Source organism: Poecilia latipinna, unplaced genomic scaffold (genome assembly GCF_001443285.1).
Source record: "Poecilia latipinna isolate Pla-1442-1.1 unplaced genomic scaffold, P_latipinna-1.0 Scaffold147, whole genome shotgun sequence".
Taxonomy (NCBI): Eukaryota; Metazoa; Chordata; class Actinopteri; order Cyprinodontiformes; family Poeciliidae; genus Poecilia; species Poecilia latipinna.
This window is the reverse complement of record NW_015112763.1, coordinates 411,372-425,413: the sequence shown is the minus strand read 5'-3', so window position 1 is coordinate 425,413 and position 14,042 is coordinate 411,372. Positions and strand designations below refer to the sequence as shown.

The 14,042-nt window shown below is 38.5% G+C and overlaps 1 protein-coding gene across 3 annotated transcripts in view; it reads right to left on the bottom strand.

Annotated features, from left to right (window-relative positions):
- LOC106945521 (phosphatidylinositol-binding clathrin assembly protein) overlaps window positions 1–14,042 on the bottom strand; it is a 106,652-nt gene that overhangs the window by 22,530 nt on the left and 70,080 nt on the right. For 2 of the 3 annotated variants that reach the window (XM_015029257.1, XM_015029258.1), the window contains exons 7-10: window positions 13,022–13,128; window positions 10,067–10,108; window positions 3,182–3,267; window positions 2,272–2,395 (exon numbers count right to left, since the gene is read on the bottom strand). In XM_015029257.1, coding sequence (XP_014884743.1) covers window positions 2,272–2,395; window positions 3,182–3,267; window positions 10,067–10,108; window positions 13,022–13,128 — 359 coding nt within the window. Of the gene's footprint in view, window positions 1–2,271; window positions 2,396–3,181; window positions 3,268–7,740; window positions 7,762–10,066; window positions 10,109–13,021; window positions 13,129–14,042 lie in introns of all 3 variants that reach the window. The other variant, XM_015029256.1, reaches the window with a different exon arrangement.

The window sequence follows — 14,042 nt, the reverse complement described above, 5'->3', positions numbered from 1 at the left end:
AAAAACAACAAACAAAAAAAAAAAAGAAAAGAAAAACAACTCACTGCATCTCGATAGAAGCGGGACAAACCAAGGGCACAGAGTAAACAGAAATATAATCCAATCAAACGCACCAAGACAGTGAGGCAATGCTAACTGTGCATAATCTCACATGATTCGTACACACAAGAGGCTTGTAGGGGGTTTACACAGACAGAGGGGCAGCGCTACTAAACAAACTGCAACATTTTCTTACGAGGTGTAAGCGAGCTACTTGTGAAACAAAGCTTGTGTACACACACACACACACAGACGCACGCACGCACACACACACACCAGATGCTGCTATGTGTGCCTGAATTGTAGTTCCCACTGAGCTCTCAGTCAATTACAGTTTGCTGCAAGGCAGGACTCCCAGGGCTGGAGTGAAAAATGCCAACACATTTTATACTTGACTTTTCAATTGTGTGGCCCCACTACCGCTGAAGCCTTTTGGCCTTTATTTTTCAACTGGAGTTGAGATGTCAAAGATGGGGGGGCGGTGGGGAACCACTGGCATTCCTGGCGCGGCGTATCACCTGGTGTGATGTGTTGTGCCAATTGAAGCCACGATGTGGAAATGTTTGCAGGTTTGTACTGATTGTTCCAACTTCTGCATCGACATCTTCTCTTACGCAGTTTAACGATATCGTACAGCTCTGTTCTCATTTTCCTTAACAAGATGGCCGCCATGTCAAATTCTGCTAGCGGAAGCTGACCAAAGCATGCTGTTTGGGTACTCACAGTAATTACAGTAATTGATTTTAATCTTCTGTAACAAACAGGAACTTCTTTGTGTCAGTAGGTAACTTCTCAATGGAACGAGCAGAAGTCACATGTGGTGTACCACAAGGTTCAATCCTAGGACAACTTCCTGTTTAACATCGACATGGCTCCCGCTAGCTCAGGTAAGGCCTGTCACAATAATTTTGCTGGACATTAACTTTTCTTGGAAGTTATTGTAATAAACGATAATATTGTTGTTTTGAAACCATGATCAATGATAATGGCATAATAACGCAAGAACACATTGTCAAAGATGAATAAATGTTAAATTCTAATGCATATTTAACACTGGAGGTGGAATACATTTTAAACATCCAAAATAAAAAAACAACAAATAAAATTAATGATGACGTCTCTGCAAACAAAGTTGTCCTTCAAAAAAAGGGGCTAGAAGGGTTAACTGAAGTTATCATCTTTGGAGCTAAAGAGAAATGATCTTGAATCAGCGTATAGCTTCAGTTTTTACAGCTAAATATTAGTGATCGGCTCTGAAATCTGGGTGTAGCATTTGACTCTGACCTGAACCTTCAGAGCCACATAAAGACAGTTACAAATTCAGCCTTCTATCACCTGAAGAATAACATACGATTAAAGGACTTATGTCCCAAGAAGATGTCAAGAAACTCATCCAATAATTCTGGTGCGACCCGGCCCAAATTTCGAGTTGGAGTCTGGTCATAAATCTAAGCTCCAGATGAAACTAAAAAGTGAGCCAAATAACACTGAAGTAGAAGTTGCGGATACAAAAAGTTAACCATATCAAGAATAAATAAACGTGGTTTTACGAGCATTTTTCCTCAAGGTTCAAGCATGTTTTATAAATAAAGCTCATTCTGAAGCTCAGAACATTTTCAACATCATATTTAATCCATTTCAACTAAAAATAAATTTTTCACCCCGGTGGAAAACTGCTTGTATTTAACTCTGCATTTTTAATCATCTGCAGATGCGAGGATGGATCTGAAAACTTTTTTAGAGTGGAAACTACATCCTGTCCACAAAGTCTAAAACAAACCCTACAAATAAGAACTCCTATGGCATTTAATAACTTCAAATGTGAAGCTACCCAAGTTTCATTAGGATATTCTTAATTTTTAGAACATACCTACTTTCCTATACATATTCACTCCTGGGAAGTTTAATACTTTTACGGTTAGTACGTCTGTATGCGTTCACAGTCCAGCTCAGTCTCTGTTCTAGATAACATGTATACTTTATATACGCATGCCCAAAATGAATCCATCTTAAAACTATCGTAGCTAAGAACTGGATTAAAATTATACACAGCCTTTTGTGTCTTAAGAAGCAGCTGCACAGAACTCAATGAACTAGTTGCAAAGACGCCACTTGAAGTCACTTGAGAAAGGACAGATCAGTCTGTACTCAACCTCCTTCTGAGAGCCTCTTGGCTGCTTCATCTCACAGACCAAATGCCTCCTTCAGAGGTGACGGGGTCTGAAATCTCACCTTGAGAGCCTGCAGCCGGGCCTGCTCCTCCTCCAAGGCCTGCTGCTTCTCCTTCTCATCCATGCGGCTGAAGGACATGCCGGTGGAGGACAGAGACGAGACAGCACTCGACAAGGTAGACGCTCTGGAAAAAAAAAAAAAAAACAAACAAAAAAGAAAACAAGGAAGTTTGACCATGTTTCATTAAAAAAATTAAAAATAAAAATTCCCTGAATGTTTCTGGTCTAGTTTCCATCTGAAATGTTTTAGTACACTTGATATAACTCATAAGTAACTTTTCAGCTCGTTTAAGTCAACAGTTACTTAATATTGATGAAAAAGTACTAATTCCATGGGTGGACATTTTTTTCCCATGTTACAAGTGAAAAACGTTTTCATCAATATTGAGGAATTATCGACTTAAAACAAGATCCTATTTCGTGCTGAAAAGTGACTTCTAAGACAGTTTTGTTTGTTTCAAGTGTACTAAGAAACTAGTAGGCTTGTCATAACAAATTTTGCTGGACAATAAATCGTCCCAAAAGTTATGGCGATAAACGATAATATTGCTGTTTGAGACCATTTTCAATTAATATAATGGTAATGGCTTAAAATGCAGGAAAAGACCCTGAAAGATCAATAAACTTTACTGATGAACATTTAACACTGGAACTCAAAAAAAAAAATCTACTATGAAGATCGTAAATGAAATTGTGTTTCAAAAAAAAAAGGGCTAGTTGAGACCAAAGCACCAGACTGAAGACTTTTGTCATTGAGTTTTTGGTAGAAAAAGAGAAAGAAAAGAGAAATGGATATTCAAGAGTTAATTTTATCACACGATTAATTGATTTATTGCGACAGGCCTAGAAACTAAACCAAAATTTCCTCGAGTTTTAAATCTACTCCGGTGCTTTGCGGCTGAAACGCGTACCTTGTGTCCGCATTCAACTCCTTCGTCTTCTTGCCCTCCAGTGAGGCAAGGTGCTGCTCCAAAGCCTCCAGGAGGCTGCTGGGGGCCTGAGAAACAAAACAGAGGAGTTCACCCATCTGCAGCAGCTTCTGGGGAACACTGCTGTCTCTCCCTCACTCTTTCTCAAAATGCACAAAAAAAGGAAGAAAATCCCACCCACACACTCCCAGAGTTGTGCTCACACAAACACAGCACCCAGAGTTAGTCGGCCTCTCAGGAAGGTAACGGAGTGCATCAGGCTCCAAGAATAGCCATGGCAACATGCAGCAAACACTCACATTGTTAGCAGGAGAACAAAGGAGGAGGTAGAGAAACAAAGAGTGAGGAAAAAGGTGGGGAGTAAAAGGAGGTAGTACGGGTTTTTTTCCTTCTCCTTTACTTCACCATCAGAAGGCGACGATACCTACAGCAAACCTTTTCTTCCTCTCTGTTTTGCTTCTGTTTTTGTTGATTGATCTGCATTTAGTTCCAAAATGCTCACTCTTTTCACCTGTTGTACTTGGAAACTAGCATTCCTTCACTTTATCTAATTGCCTGTCAAGAAAGAAAAAAAAATCCCCAACAGATGCAGTGAGGGGAATCTAAACAGCTTCCATCACTGCACACGACTCAATCAAAATCAGCCGGCGAACGGGTTTACTGAGAATCGTTGCTATGGAGCTGTAGATAAGACACAGGTGGAGAGCTCACACTGCCAGGCAAACTACCCTGTGGTTGTTAGATGCTTCATTAGCGGACAAAAGACAAAAAGAGAGAAATCAGAGGAAAAAAATGAATTCACTGTGTTGGGAAAGGAAGGCAGCTAAGGAGCTGGGTTATGGTTTGGCTGAAAAAAAAAAGAAAAAAATGTACAAGGGAAATTCTCCCACTGCCCAAATATGACAACGTCATGTCTGCCTCTGTGTCCACAAGAATGTTGCTGGCAGCGATGTGGACCTGCACGCAAATGCATACAGTGCTCAGAGGTCTCTGGCTGGCGAGGTGATGGGAGCCTGCCAAAAACGGCGCCCGGTTGTTAAAGAGACAGCGGCGTGAGCTAGAAGAGGTCAACCGGTCCGAATAGGTAAAAATAAACAAAAGCTTTTTTTTGTTTTTTAACTAATTTTATTTCAAGTGAAAATATTATAGTACTTGTACAGAAATTCACTTTAATATTTTTTATTTAAAAGCAACAGTTTAATTCATAGTGAAGCAGAAACACGGGAGTAAAAACTGTTGCATAACAGGAAGTTTACTTGGTGCCATTTTGATTTCCATAGACAAAAACAAGCTAATTTTAGCTGGTTTAATGGTCACCAAGGGTCCAGAGCCACAAGTTGTTCTTTGGACCTTCCACAATGGCTCTTAAAGGTGCAGTATGTAACTTATAAAAGAATATGTTTTCTACATACTTGTTAAAATTGTCACCGTATTGTGATAGTTTGCTACCACACAGATAATCTGTGAAAAGACTGACCTTCTCCACCTCCTTTCTCTACTGCTGTGTGAGGAAATGCACCGCTCCTGAACAAATCAACCAATCAGAGCCAGGAGGCAGGTCTCAACGCCATCACTCAGCCTCATGAACTCTATGCTAAATGTGCTAATGGCAGAGAAACAAATTACCGTTACAGAAAAAACGTTTCTCCACCATCATTGGTGGCCATGCCAACTACTGGATAATCAGATTGTGATTGACAGCGCTAAGACCCGCCCTCTGGTTCTGATTGGTTGTTTCTAGTTAACACTATAAACACCGGCAGAAGAGCTCAATTTTTATTTATTTATTTTTTTACACATCATCTGTCTCATACCAAACTGTTATAACAGTGACATGGTAATGTAGTGCAGCTTCAATAAGTTTAGCTAAAAGTAATTTAGAAAGAAAAATGGGTAATATTTCTAAATTTAGATCCAATAACAGACTTCATTTTTCCAGTTTATTTCTGCAATATCTGAACCGAATTTCCATAAAGAACAACACTAAAAGTACAAGTAATATGCTTTTAAATCTGATTTTCTTGCCATTAGAGTTGGACTATGTGTGCTTCAAATAACATTTCCTTTAGTATATACTTATCAAAAATTACAACCTGTCATTTTTCTGAATGTTGTGCAACATCAACATCTCTAAACGAGTTTTTATTTGGCCAGATTGAGAGTACAAATGGCTGTTTAAGTTGTAAAGGTCGTACATCCTTGATTTATTACAATGATGATTTCAGATTTATGTAATATATTCTGTAATATATCACTGAAGTGAAAAAGAAAATAAATAGTTCAGAGTTTTATTTATGTACCTGTCTCTTAGCCCCTCACATTTCAGAAATACTAATTTAAATTGACCCAAATAAAACCTACGCATACTTTCGGGTAAAATTAAATTTGCTTCGACAGTGCATAACGGAAAATATCCTTTAAAATCCTCATATATAAATCACCTCACCAGACACTGACCAATGCTTAGCCAGTGCTGTATGCTTAACTTTTGGAAGGCATGAATAAAAGTCAGCACAAGACAATAACTGCGCCGTAATAACCAGGCCATTCACTATTCTTGTCAAGCACACTGAAGCAGCGCTGTCGTGCATGACAAACACGATATGAACACCGTGTAAGGAGGAGGATGGAATTTAGATGAGTGACGAGGGGAAAAAAAAAAAAAAAAAGAAAAACAACCCTCTTTCTGCAGAGACTTCTTCATGCAGATGAAGATGGAGGGGCGCAGGAGTGAAGCCTCATTTCCTATTCATGAGCTTCCGTGGCCTTTTGCCGTCTGTGTCACACCTGCCGGAGTGGGTGAGTGCAAGTGTGTGTGTGTGACAGAGACAGCTACAAGCAATACATCAGATGCCAACACACACGTATTAACTGAGTCGGCCATTGTACAGTAGAGAGAGAGACCAAAAAAAAAAAAAGAAAGAAAAAAAGGGGGATTGTCATGCCTGTAAATGCTCAAGCTATTGTATGTATGCTTGCACACTCAAGTAGAGCCACTATGATCCTCATGCAGGTTCTTAAAGGAAAATTCCACTAGATTTACACCTGGGCGCTATTATTTCTCATCTTTTGGTGATTCAGTGTCAAGACTCGTCAGAATGCTAAAGGGACTGGATTTATATAGAGCACAATCACACATATGCACACATTCATACAGCATTATGCAGATCTGTACTTAGGGTAAAGTGAAACCTGCAATCAGACTCACAACTTTTAGATAGTAAATAACTTATCTTCCAGGTGAGCCTCCGTCACACCTAAATGTTTTATTCCTCTAGTTCACAGCTGGTAGTTTGGTCAAACATTGTGTTTAGAGAAACCGATGGAAACAGGGAGAAGCTGAGAGAAATTAGTGAAGAACAGAATCCAGAGTTACTGTGTATCCAATCAGTACAAAGCTTCATTTTCCACCATCACTTCCCAATCTATGGTAGACGTTTCTACATTGGTCTCGCTTTAAGGAGAGAGGGACGGAGGGAGTTAAAAATAAAGATGGATGGATAAGTAGATGAACAACGATAGATGGACGGAAGGATGGCTGGATTAAATATGGAAAGGAAGAAAGATGTAGGAGATAAAAATATGATGGATGGATGGATGGAATGGTTAAATGGATGAAGTACAGAAGGATGGATGAAAGTGAATGGCTGGATGAAATACTAAGAATGCATGACATGCAGCTGGATGGACAAAATATAGGCGGAGAAAGTATTGATGGATAAATTAGAGATGGATGGATTAATAACGATGGACAGATGGATGGATGGATGAAATATGGATGATTGATGACATATGGATAGATGGAAGGAACAGAGATGGATGTTTTGAACAATGTGGGTAAACTGTCTCAGTAAACTCTCGTATTTGCTTTACTCCAGTTGACATTTCCATACCTCTCCAGGCTTAAATCAAACTCCAGGCCTTTCCAGGCTGAGTAGGAACCCTTTACAAACTGAGCAGAGAAAACACAGGAAGCAGAACTGAAGGGGATCCTGAACTGGTTAGTGCTCTCAGAAAAACCCTTCTCATTACAGATTAACAGCTGTTGGGGAACAACCACTAAAACATCCCAAAAATAAAGTAGAAACCCAAACTGGAAAAACTGGCCTTTTAAGCTTCCCTAGAGTTAAATAACCCTCCATAAAAACAATTCATTTTACAAGAGGAACAACACAAACCATTCTATGTGGTTTCATCATCATCGCTGCTACAACACAACCAGAACTGACGGGCTTTAAAAGTTTTAAATCTGGAAACAAATCAGCCAAACTGCAAAACACAAATTAGCAAAGCTGCTTCTTAATGTTTACCTTAAGTTATGTAAAAATCCCAAAATCAATAAGAGGCAAAAGGCAAGGACTTTGCCCACCAGCCTGCAGAATGATGGTAAAGACAAACTGGCCACAGGATTCTTGCACAATGCTGATTTTAGACCCTGTTAAAAACTAAGATTGGAAAAAATAGGGCCTAGGTTAAAGGCGGAATTTTCCTTTATGGAGGTTGGAGTGGGGAAGCGGTACAGTTTGCAACCCACCACCTACAATGTATGATCCTTTAGTCTTCTGCAACAGAGTGGGAGGGGAGGAAAAACACTCGTTATTGACTGCAAATACAGGATTATTCAACTCTGACCTCAGACAAACCGGCTCTCCTCTGTACACATTAACCAGTCTTTTTGTTTGTTTTTTAAAATGTGTGATCAAGGACACGTTTCACTGAGATCTACAATGTACCGAGAGATTTCTGATCTTGTACAGAAAAATAAAAGAATCAAAAGGCTACGAATGAATAAACTGTTGCGATAATGATGGCAATACACAAAGTAGTCAGAAAAATTATAGATTTTTTAAACTTCTTCCCCTTTCAATAAAGTTAGTATAAACTCAGCCTCTCATATTCAACATATTTTTACCAATAAACTGAGCTGGCTTCTGACTCTAAGAATATAAAGTTAAGTAGGAGGTTTTACCAACTCATATTTAAGACTTTTAAAGACCATTATAAATGGAATTTAAGACCTATATGTCTCCCCAGAAATGAATGGATGTCATTGGCGAAAAATTTCTGCCTGTCCATGACAGATGCAAAAAAGCTACCTAGCTAACAGGGTATGTTAGCAGCTAGTTAGCTGTAGCCTCGACCAGAGAACGCAGTGAAGACATCTGAGTGTGACACAAACTTTTGCCTATTGCAAAAGTCACATGAGAAAAACAAAATATATGAACTATTAAATGAACTATATCTAATAATGCTGGCACAACAAAATTTAAGATCAGAGATTAACATATTCAAGGCCAACATAGTTTTTTTAAAAGGAATTTAAGGACTTTTAAATAGTTTTTCTTTTGGATTATTTTGTTTAGGACAGAATTTACAAGCAAAAATAGAAAAAAACAAACAAGTGTGTGCATTATTTTCTAAAACAAAAGTGCAAAACCTTATAATTTGAGAGCAAATCACAGCAAAAATCTTTTTTAGCAGAGTTAAGAAAGTGCATTACAAAAATAAAATAACAGGAAATCTGAAACTAAGGGTTTGCTCTCATCACCCTAATATTGATTCGATACTAAAGCCGACTTATCGATATCAATATCTTTGGATCAATCCGCTCACCTCTAGTAGGAGAATTTCAGCAGATTGCAGGAAGGTGGAACAGTATTGATGTTTTAGAAGTGCTAGACATGCTAGCTGCTAGTAATGTTAATAATATAAACTCAACTGATATTCATTTAGTCTTTTCTTTTTAGAACAAAAATTACCAACACAATGGGAAAATAAAAAGCTCTTGTCACTGTAAAAACAACTTTTATATTATTCTACCAATGATCAGATGTGTTTTCTTTACTCGCCGTGTGTTTGGCGCCCCCCTTTCACTGGGAGTATTATTGACCCAGAACATTCCCAATACTAGGATGTGCATGTGAAGGTCAAACTTCCTGTAGTTACAACAACTTTAAAAATAGGAAGCTTTTGTTTTCAGACATCGTTATAAAACTAAATGTATGATTTTTAAATTGCTGGCTGACAACAAAGGAAATTAATGAGGTCCTTAGAGCAAAGTTTTACATGAATGATTTAAATCAACCAACGATCAATGAACAACACAAATCAATCTCTGGTTGCAGCTCTTTTATGTAACTAGCACACAAAGCCAAGGACTTTTTAAATAAAGATGATTAGAACACATTTTAGCACCAAATATTTATCATAACCTGAGAATCTGACCAAGAAAATAAATAATCAAAGTGAGGTAAACAAATACAACATAAAGGGAATAAAAAATAAACCCTGCTTCAAGGAGTTTTGATAAACACTTTCACAGCTGGATAAAAAGCAAATTAAAATATTTTCAGGATTAAAATAACAAATCGCATTCCTTATCCAGGCAGAGATGCTTTTTTTTTTTTACAAAACCTTTTCTTCTGTTCATTATCTTTGTTTTCCTAATTTCAAGGCTAGACTCACTGTGTTCATTTGCCTCAGGTTTTTTTTTTTCTTAAAAAAAAAAAAAAACCCAAACAAGTCTTTTCATCAATTCTGCTCATGGCATGGGGCCAAACTAACACACCTCAACCTGGATCTATAATAAGAAATTAGGAGGAGAGAGAAAGCAGGAAAGGATATTCAGGCAGATCCAAAAGAGAAGCCTTCAAACATGATGGCTGGTTAAAAAAAAAAAAAAACATGGGCTGGAAGGTGAACAAAAGAGTTGATTGAGAGGGAATACAGATTAATAAGAAAAGGTGAGTTAGTGGGAACAAAGGAAGCTACACATATTGCTGAAAATATGAAAACAAAAAGGAAGGGAAAGACAGAAAACAGGAGCTGGAGTTGAATAGAGAGGTGGAAGGTGGCATGTACACTGACCTGTGAGAGATCTGGGATGTCACCCTGATCTATTCCAACTTGCTGTCGTCAAAACAAAAAGAAAAGAAAAAGTAGGGAGGGAAGTATAGGTGGGGGATAAAATGGAGAAGAAAACAAAAAAAAAACATAGGGGAATCATTCCCCCATGCAGGGGAAATGTGTAAAAAAAAAAAAAAAAAAAAACACACAACAGAAACAAACAAGCAAACGCGTGTGACATCGACAGGAAATGGCAGCAGTGACTGAACGATGAGAAAACATGTCCGACTCTTGAAGGCGGAGCAGGCATGCTGTGGAAACACTTAAAGTGACACTGAAATCCAGAAATTCACCTCTACGGGACGCAACACGTCGACTTGTTGGGACACAGATAAACAACGTCATGTCCTTCTCGCAACCAGCCAGTTGGCTTTCATATGAGATTATTCAGCAAACACTTTGATTAAAGGGGCAGTGTTATGTAAAATCAATTTTCTTTTTAGCGCTACATCATGTTATAGTGTTATTCCTTCATCATAAACATACTTAGAGTGCTGCTTTGATTCTTTCAGGCATGTTTGAGAAATCTTTTAATCTCCATGGCAACAATTCAGCTGCGCAAAACGCCTGGATGGACCTAGCTCCGCCTTCGAGACAAAACTCCTCCTCCCGGCTGCAGTTTCCGAGCTTCTGCATTACAGAAAAGCCCTCCCCCTTTATGCCTCCACTCAGCTCCTTTAGACTAGCCAACAGCAATTAGCAAACATCAGCTGAGCTCATTATACGAGCTACTTCTCAGAGCAACACTGGTAAAAACGTTGTTAAAGGCGGAGCTTCAGAAAGATTAGGAGGTGTTCAATTACAAAGTCAATTTTCATTTAAATCATATTTGCATTTTTATAAATGAGGTTGACACAGTTTGGAAAATACATAATACTGCCCCTTTAACACTAAACTGAAGTGGTAAATCTAAGATAAATATGCTATAGGTTCTGGTATTTATAAAATAAGTGTCTTTTTGGAATATCATGATGCTAATTCAGCAAATATTTTGTTGAGAACGTGTAAAGCTAGCCTTTTCCTTTCTGTGCGCACAGAGCCGAGGAGACCAAACTCTGCAGATGTTTTTGGAACGACCAACAGGGACGTGGAGCTGAGCTCATTTTAGCCACGAGAGTTATGGATGTTTTTGAGTGTCGGGAGCTTGATGGCGCACAGCTGTCTGCTTCGTGTGTCCTGCTAGAACTCTGCTTGATGAACTCGGGTGACCCACAGTGATACGACTCCACAGACGCATTAAATGAACTGTAACTAATCCCTCCCCACAATCCATTACTTTGACTTTCACATTTCTTTTTCTCTACCCTCTTTGTCCAGCAGATAGCCTCTTTGGCTCTTAGGGAATAGCCACATGTTGAGCAGAAATGTGTTTTTCCTTACTATTCAGGTATTGCAATGCACTAAACACAAAATATTTTCCTTCTCCATAAATATCCAGTTTAGGAGAACACCTATCGGTCGACATGTCATTTTAAGACAGTCTGTTGTGTTGTGAGAATTGTAACTCTTCAGCATCATAACGCCTCCATGGAAATGGGTTTCTTATCCATCTGTAGCTACTTCATTTCCCATCATGCTGTCAATTTGCGTATATAAAATCTACACAAAATGTTCACTGTACCACCAGCTGATGCTTTAGGTCTTCTAAGTCACTGCATCAGATGAAAACACATTTATTGAGGGGAAAAAAACGTATTGTAGATTAAAATTTGCTCCTTCACACTAGAGACGTTAAATCTAAAAACGAAGCAACTCATCATTTATTCCCTTTCCTACATATATATATATATATATTTTTTTTTTTTAATGTCTGTAGCCGTCTGGTGAAGTCCTTAAAACGCAATCATAAAAAGACAAAGACGTTTAAATGGGAACGTTTCCCCATTCCGTGTCTGAAATGCACGTCGGCTTCCTGTTTAAACTACGGAGACGGAACGGGGCACAGTGGAGAGAGAGGGAGAGAAGGAAAGAGGGAAAGAGGGATGATCTGTGGGCGCCGGGGAAAGGAGACCCACTCGGGTATCCATCTTTGTCAGAGGGAGAAAAGAGGAGCGAGGCAGAGGAGAGGATTAGGCGGAGGGAGCTAACGGAGCGCCTAACCACGTCCTCCATCTTATGGTTATTTTTGGTCTATATATATATATATTTATGTGTGTGTGCGTGTATGTGTGTGTATTAAATGTGGGGGCAGAGGGGCAAGTCGGGGATGGCTTGGTTCAGCAACGCTGAGTGAGCAGAACTGCAGCCGCCGTGTGAAAAATGAACACATTAAAGTAATGTTTGAGAACATCTGGGTTAGGAGAGCTGGATTATAACAATCTACATACAGCTAGGAGATTTACAGACAGTGATTTAGAATTAAGAATCTAAAGAAACAAACCAAAAAACCCTGAAAAGCAAACCTGTTTAAATTCCAGATCGAGTATTGGTGACAATGTGCCTGATCCAGAAGAGATTTATTCAGCCTAATTTTATGCTTTATTGTTTATTTTACACTATATTTAGCATTCAAACGGTTCACTTTCTGAACCATTCAAAAAAGGTTTGTGAGTTTTTACATGTTTGACCAAGAAAGTCATTATTTTCACTCGTATCGTAACGTATTGTTTTAGTCAGTTTTAAGTTTGTTATTTATTTCACACTGGTTGTTATTCTGCACTAACTGAGCCAAATGAAAGTTGTTCTTACATGTTTGATCAAGTCTCTGAAGCTATCGGTGCATTCAAGTCTGCAGAGTTGGCAAATAAATGTCTAATTTAGCACGTTTTTTTTTTTTAAAAAAGAAACTTTTTAAGTCATATCAGCATTGCTTCTTTCTGAATCGGATCGATATCAGCTGACGCTAAATCTGTATCGGAAGTGGATAAAGAGAATCTGTGCGTCCCTCTCTGCGGGTTCGTCTGTGTGCTCGTGTACCTCAGCCACTTTGAGGAACTCCGACAGCTTTGTCATCCTGTAAAGAAATTTCTTGTAGATGTCCAGAGCGTCTTTACACTGGTTCTTCTTCATGTCAAAGTATTTCTCTACAGGAGAAAAAACAAACAGACAGTCAAGAAAGATTAAAACTGAGCAAAAATGAAAAGGTTTTTACATGAGGAAGAGACGAAACGCTAAGAGCTTCTGTGCGTGTGTTGCTGGTGTTTACGTATCTGTTAGACAGCAGCATCTGCATGACTGAACACATGGCCAGTTACCCTAAATTACATATCCTCCAGTAATAAAGGTGTCATTACAATAACCCATTACACCACTGAATGCTACATTGCCCTGCAAAAGCAGTCGTACTTATGCTGCAACCGCAAACTTTAATGTCGTTTATTTGGATTTTATGTGACAGACTCGACAGAAGGTACCATATAATTGTGAGGTAGGAGGAAAAGGGCTGAACGATTGCCTTTTTTTTTTTCCCCCTTCAAGAAAGAAAATCTTAACCATGAATACACTTTGATCCAGATCATTATATTGTAGCCGTATCTGGCTGGATGTTTAGGTGAACCTTTTACAGCCTCCGTCCATCTTGCCCATCAGTTGAGATCAGCTTCCCTTTTGTGAGCCTCTTTGTTACAGTCCGTAGGTTTATCGAGTGAAATCTCCCCCCAAAAAAGACACCAAAGTTTGTAGTTGTAGCTTCAAACTAAGAAAATGTGGAAAAAAAGTTTATAAAGAATTAATATGTTTGGTTTGAACACATCACCGTCCAACAGAGAGAAAGTTTCTTTAGTTAAAAAAGCTCAGAGGATTTTAGATATGGTTAAGGTGGAAACGATTAATCGTGATTAATCGTGTTTTTACTGATTTAGTAATCGATTAATCATTAATTAAAGTATACAAGGCAAAAAAAAAAAAAAAAAAAGTCCCATTTCTGAAAAAACGGGAATTTATTTAACAGCAATTAAAGCAAAACTACTAAATTTCCTTTTAGGCACCTTTTCCTATT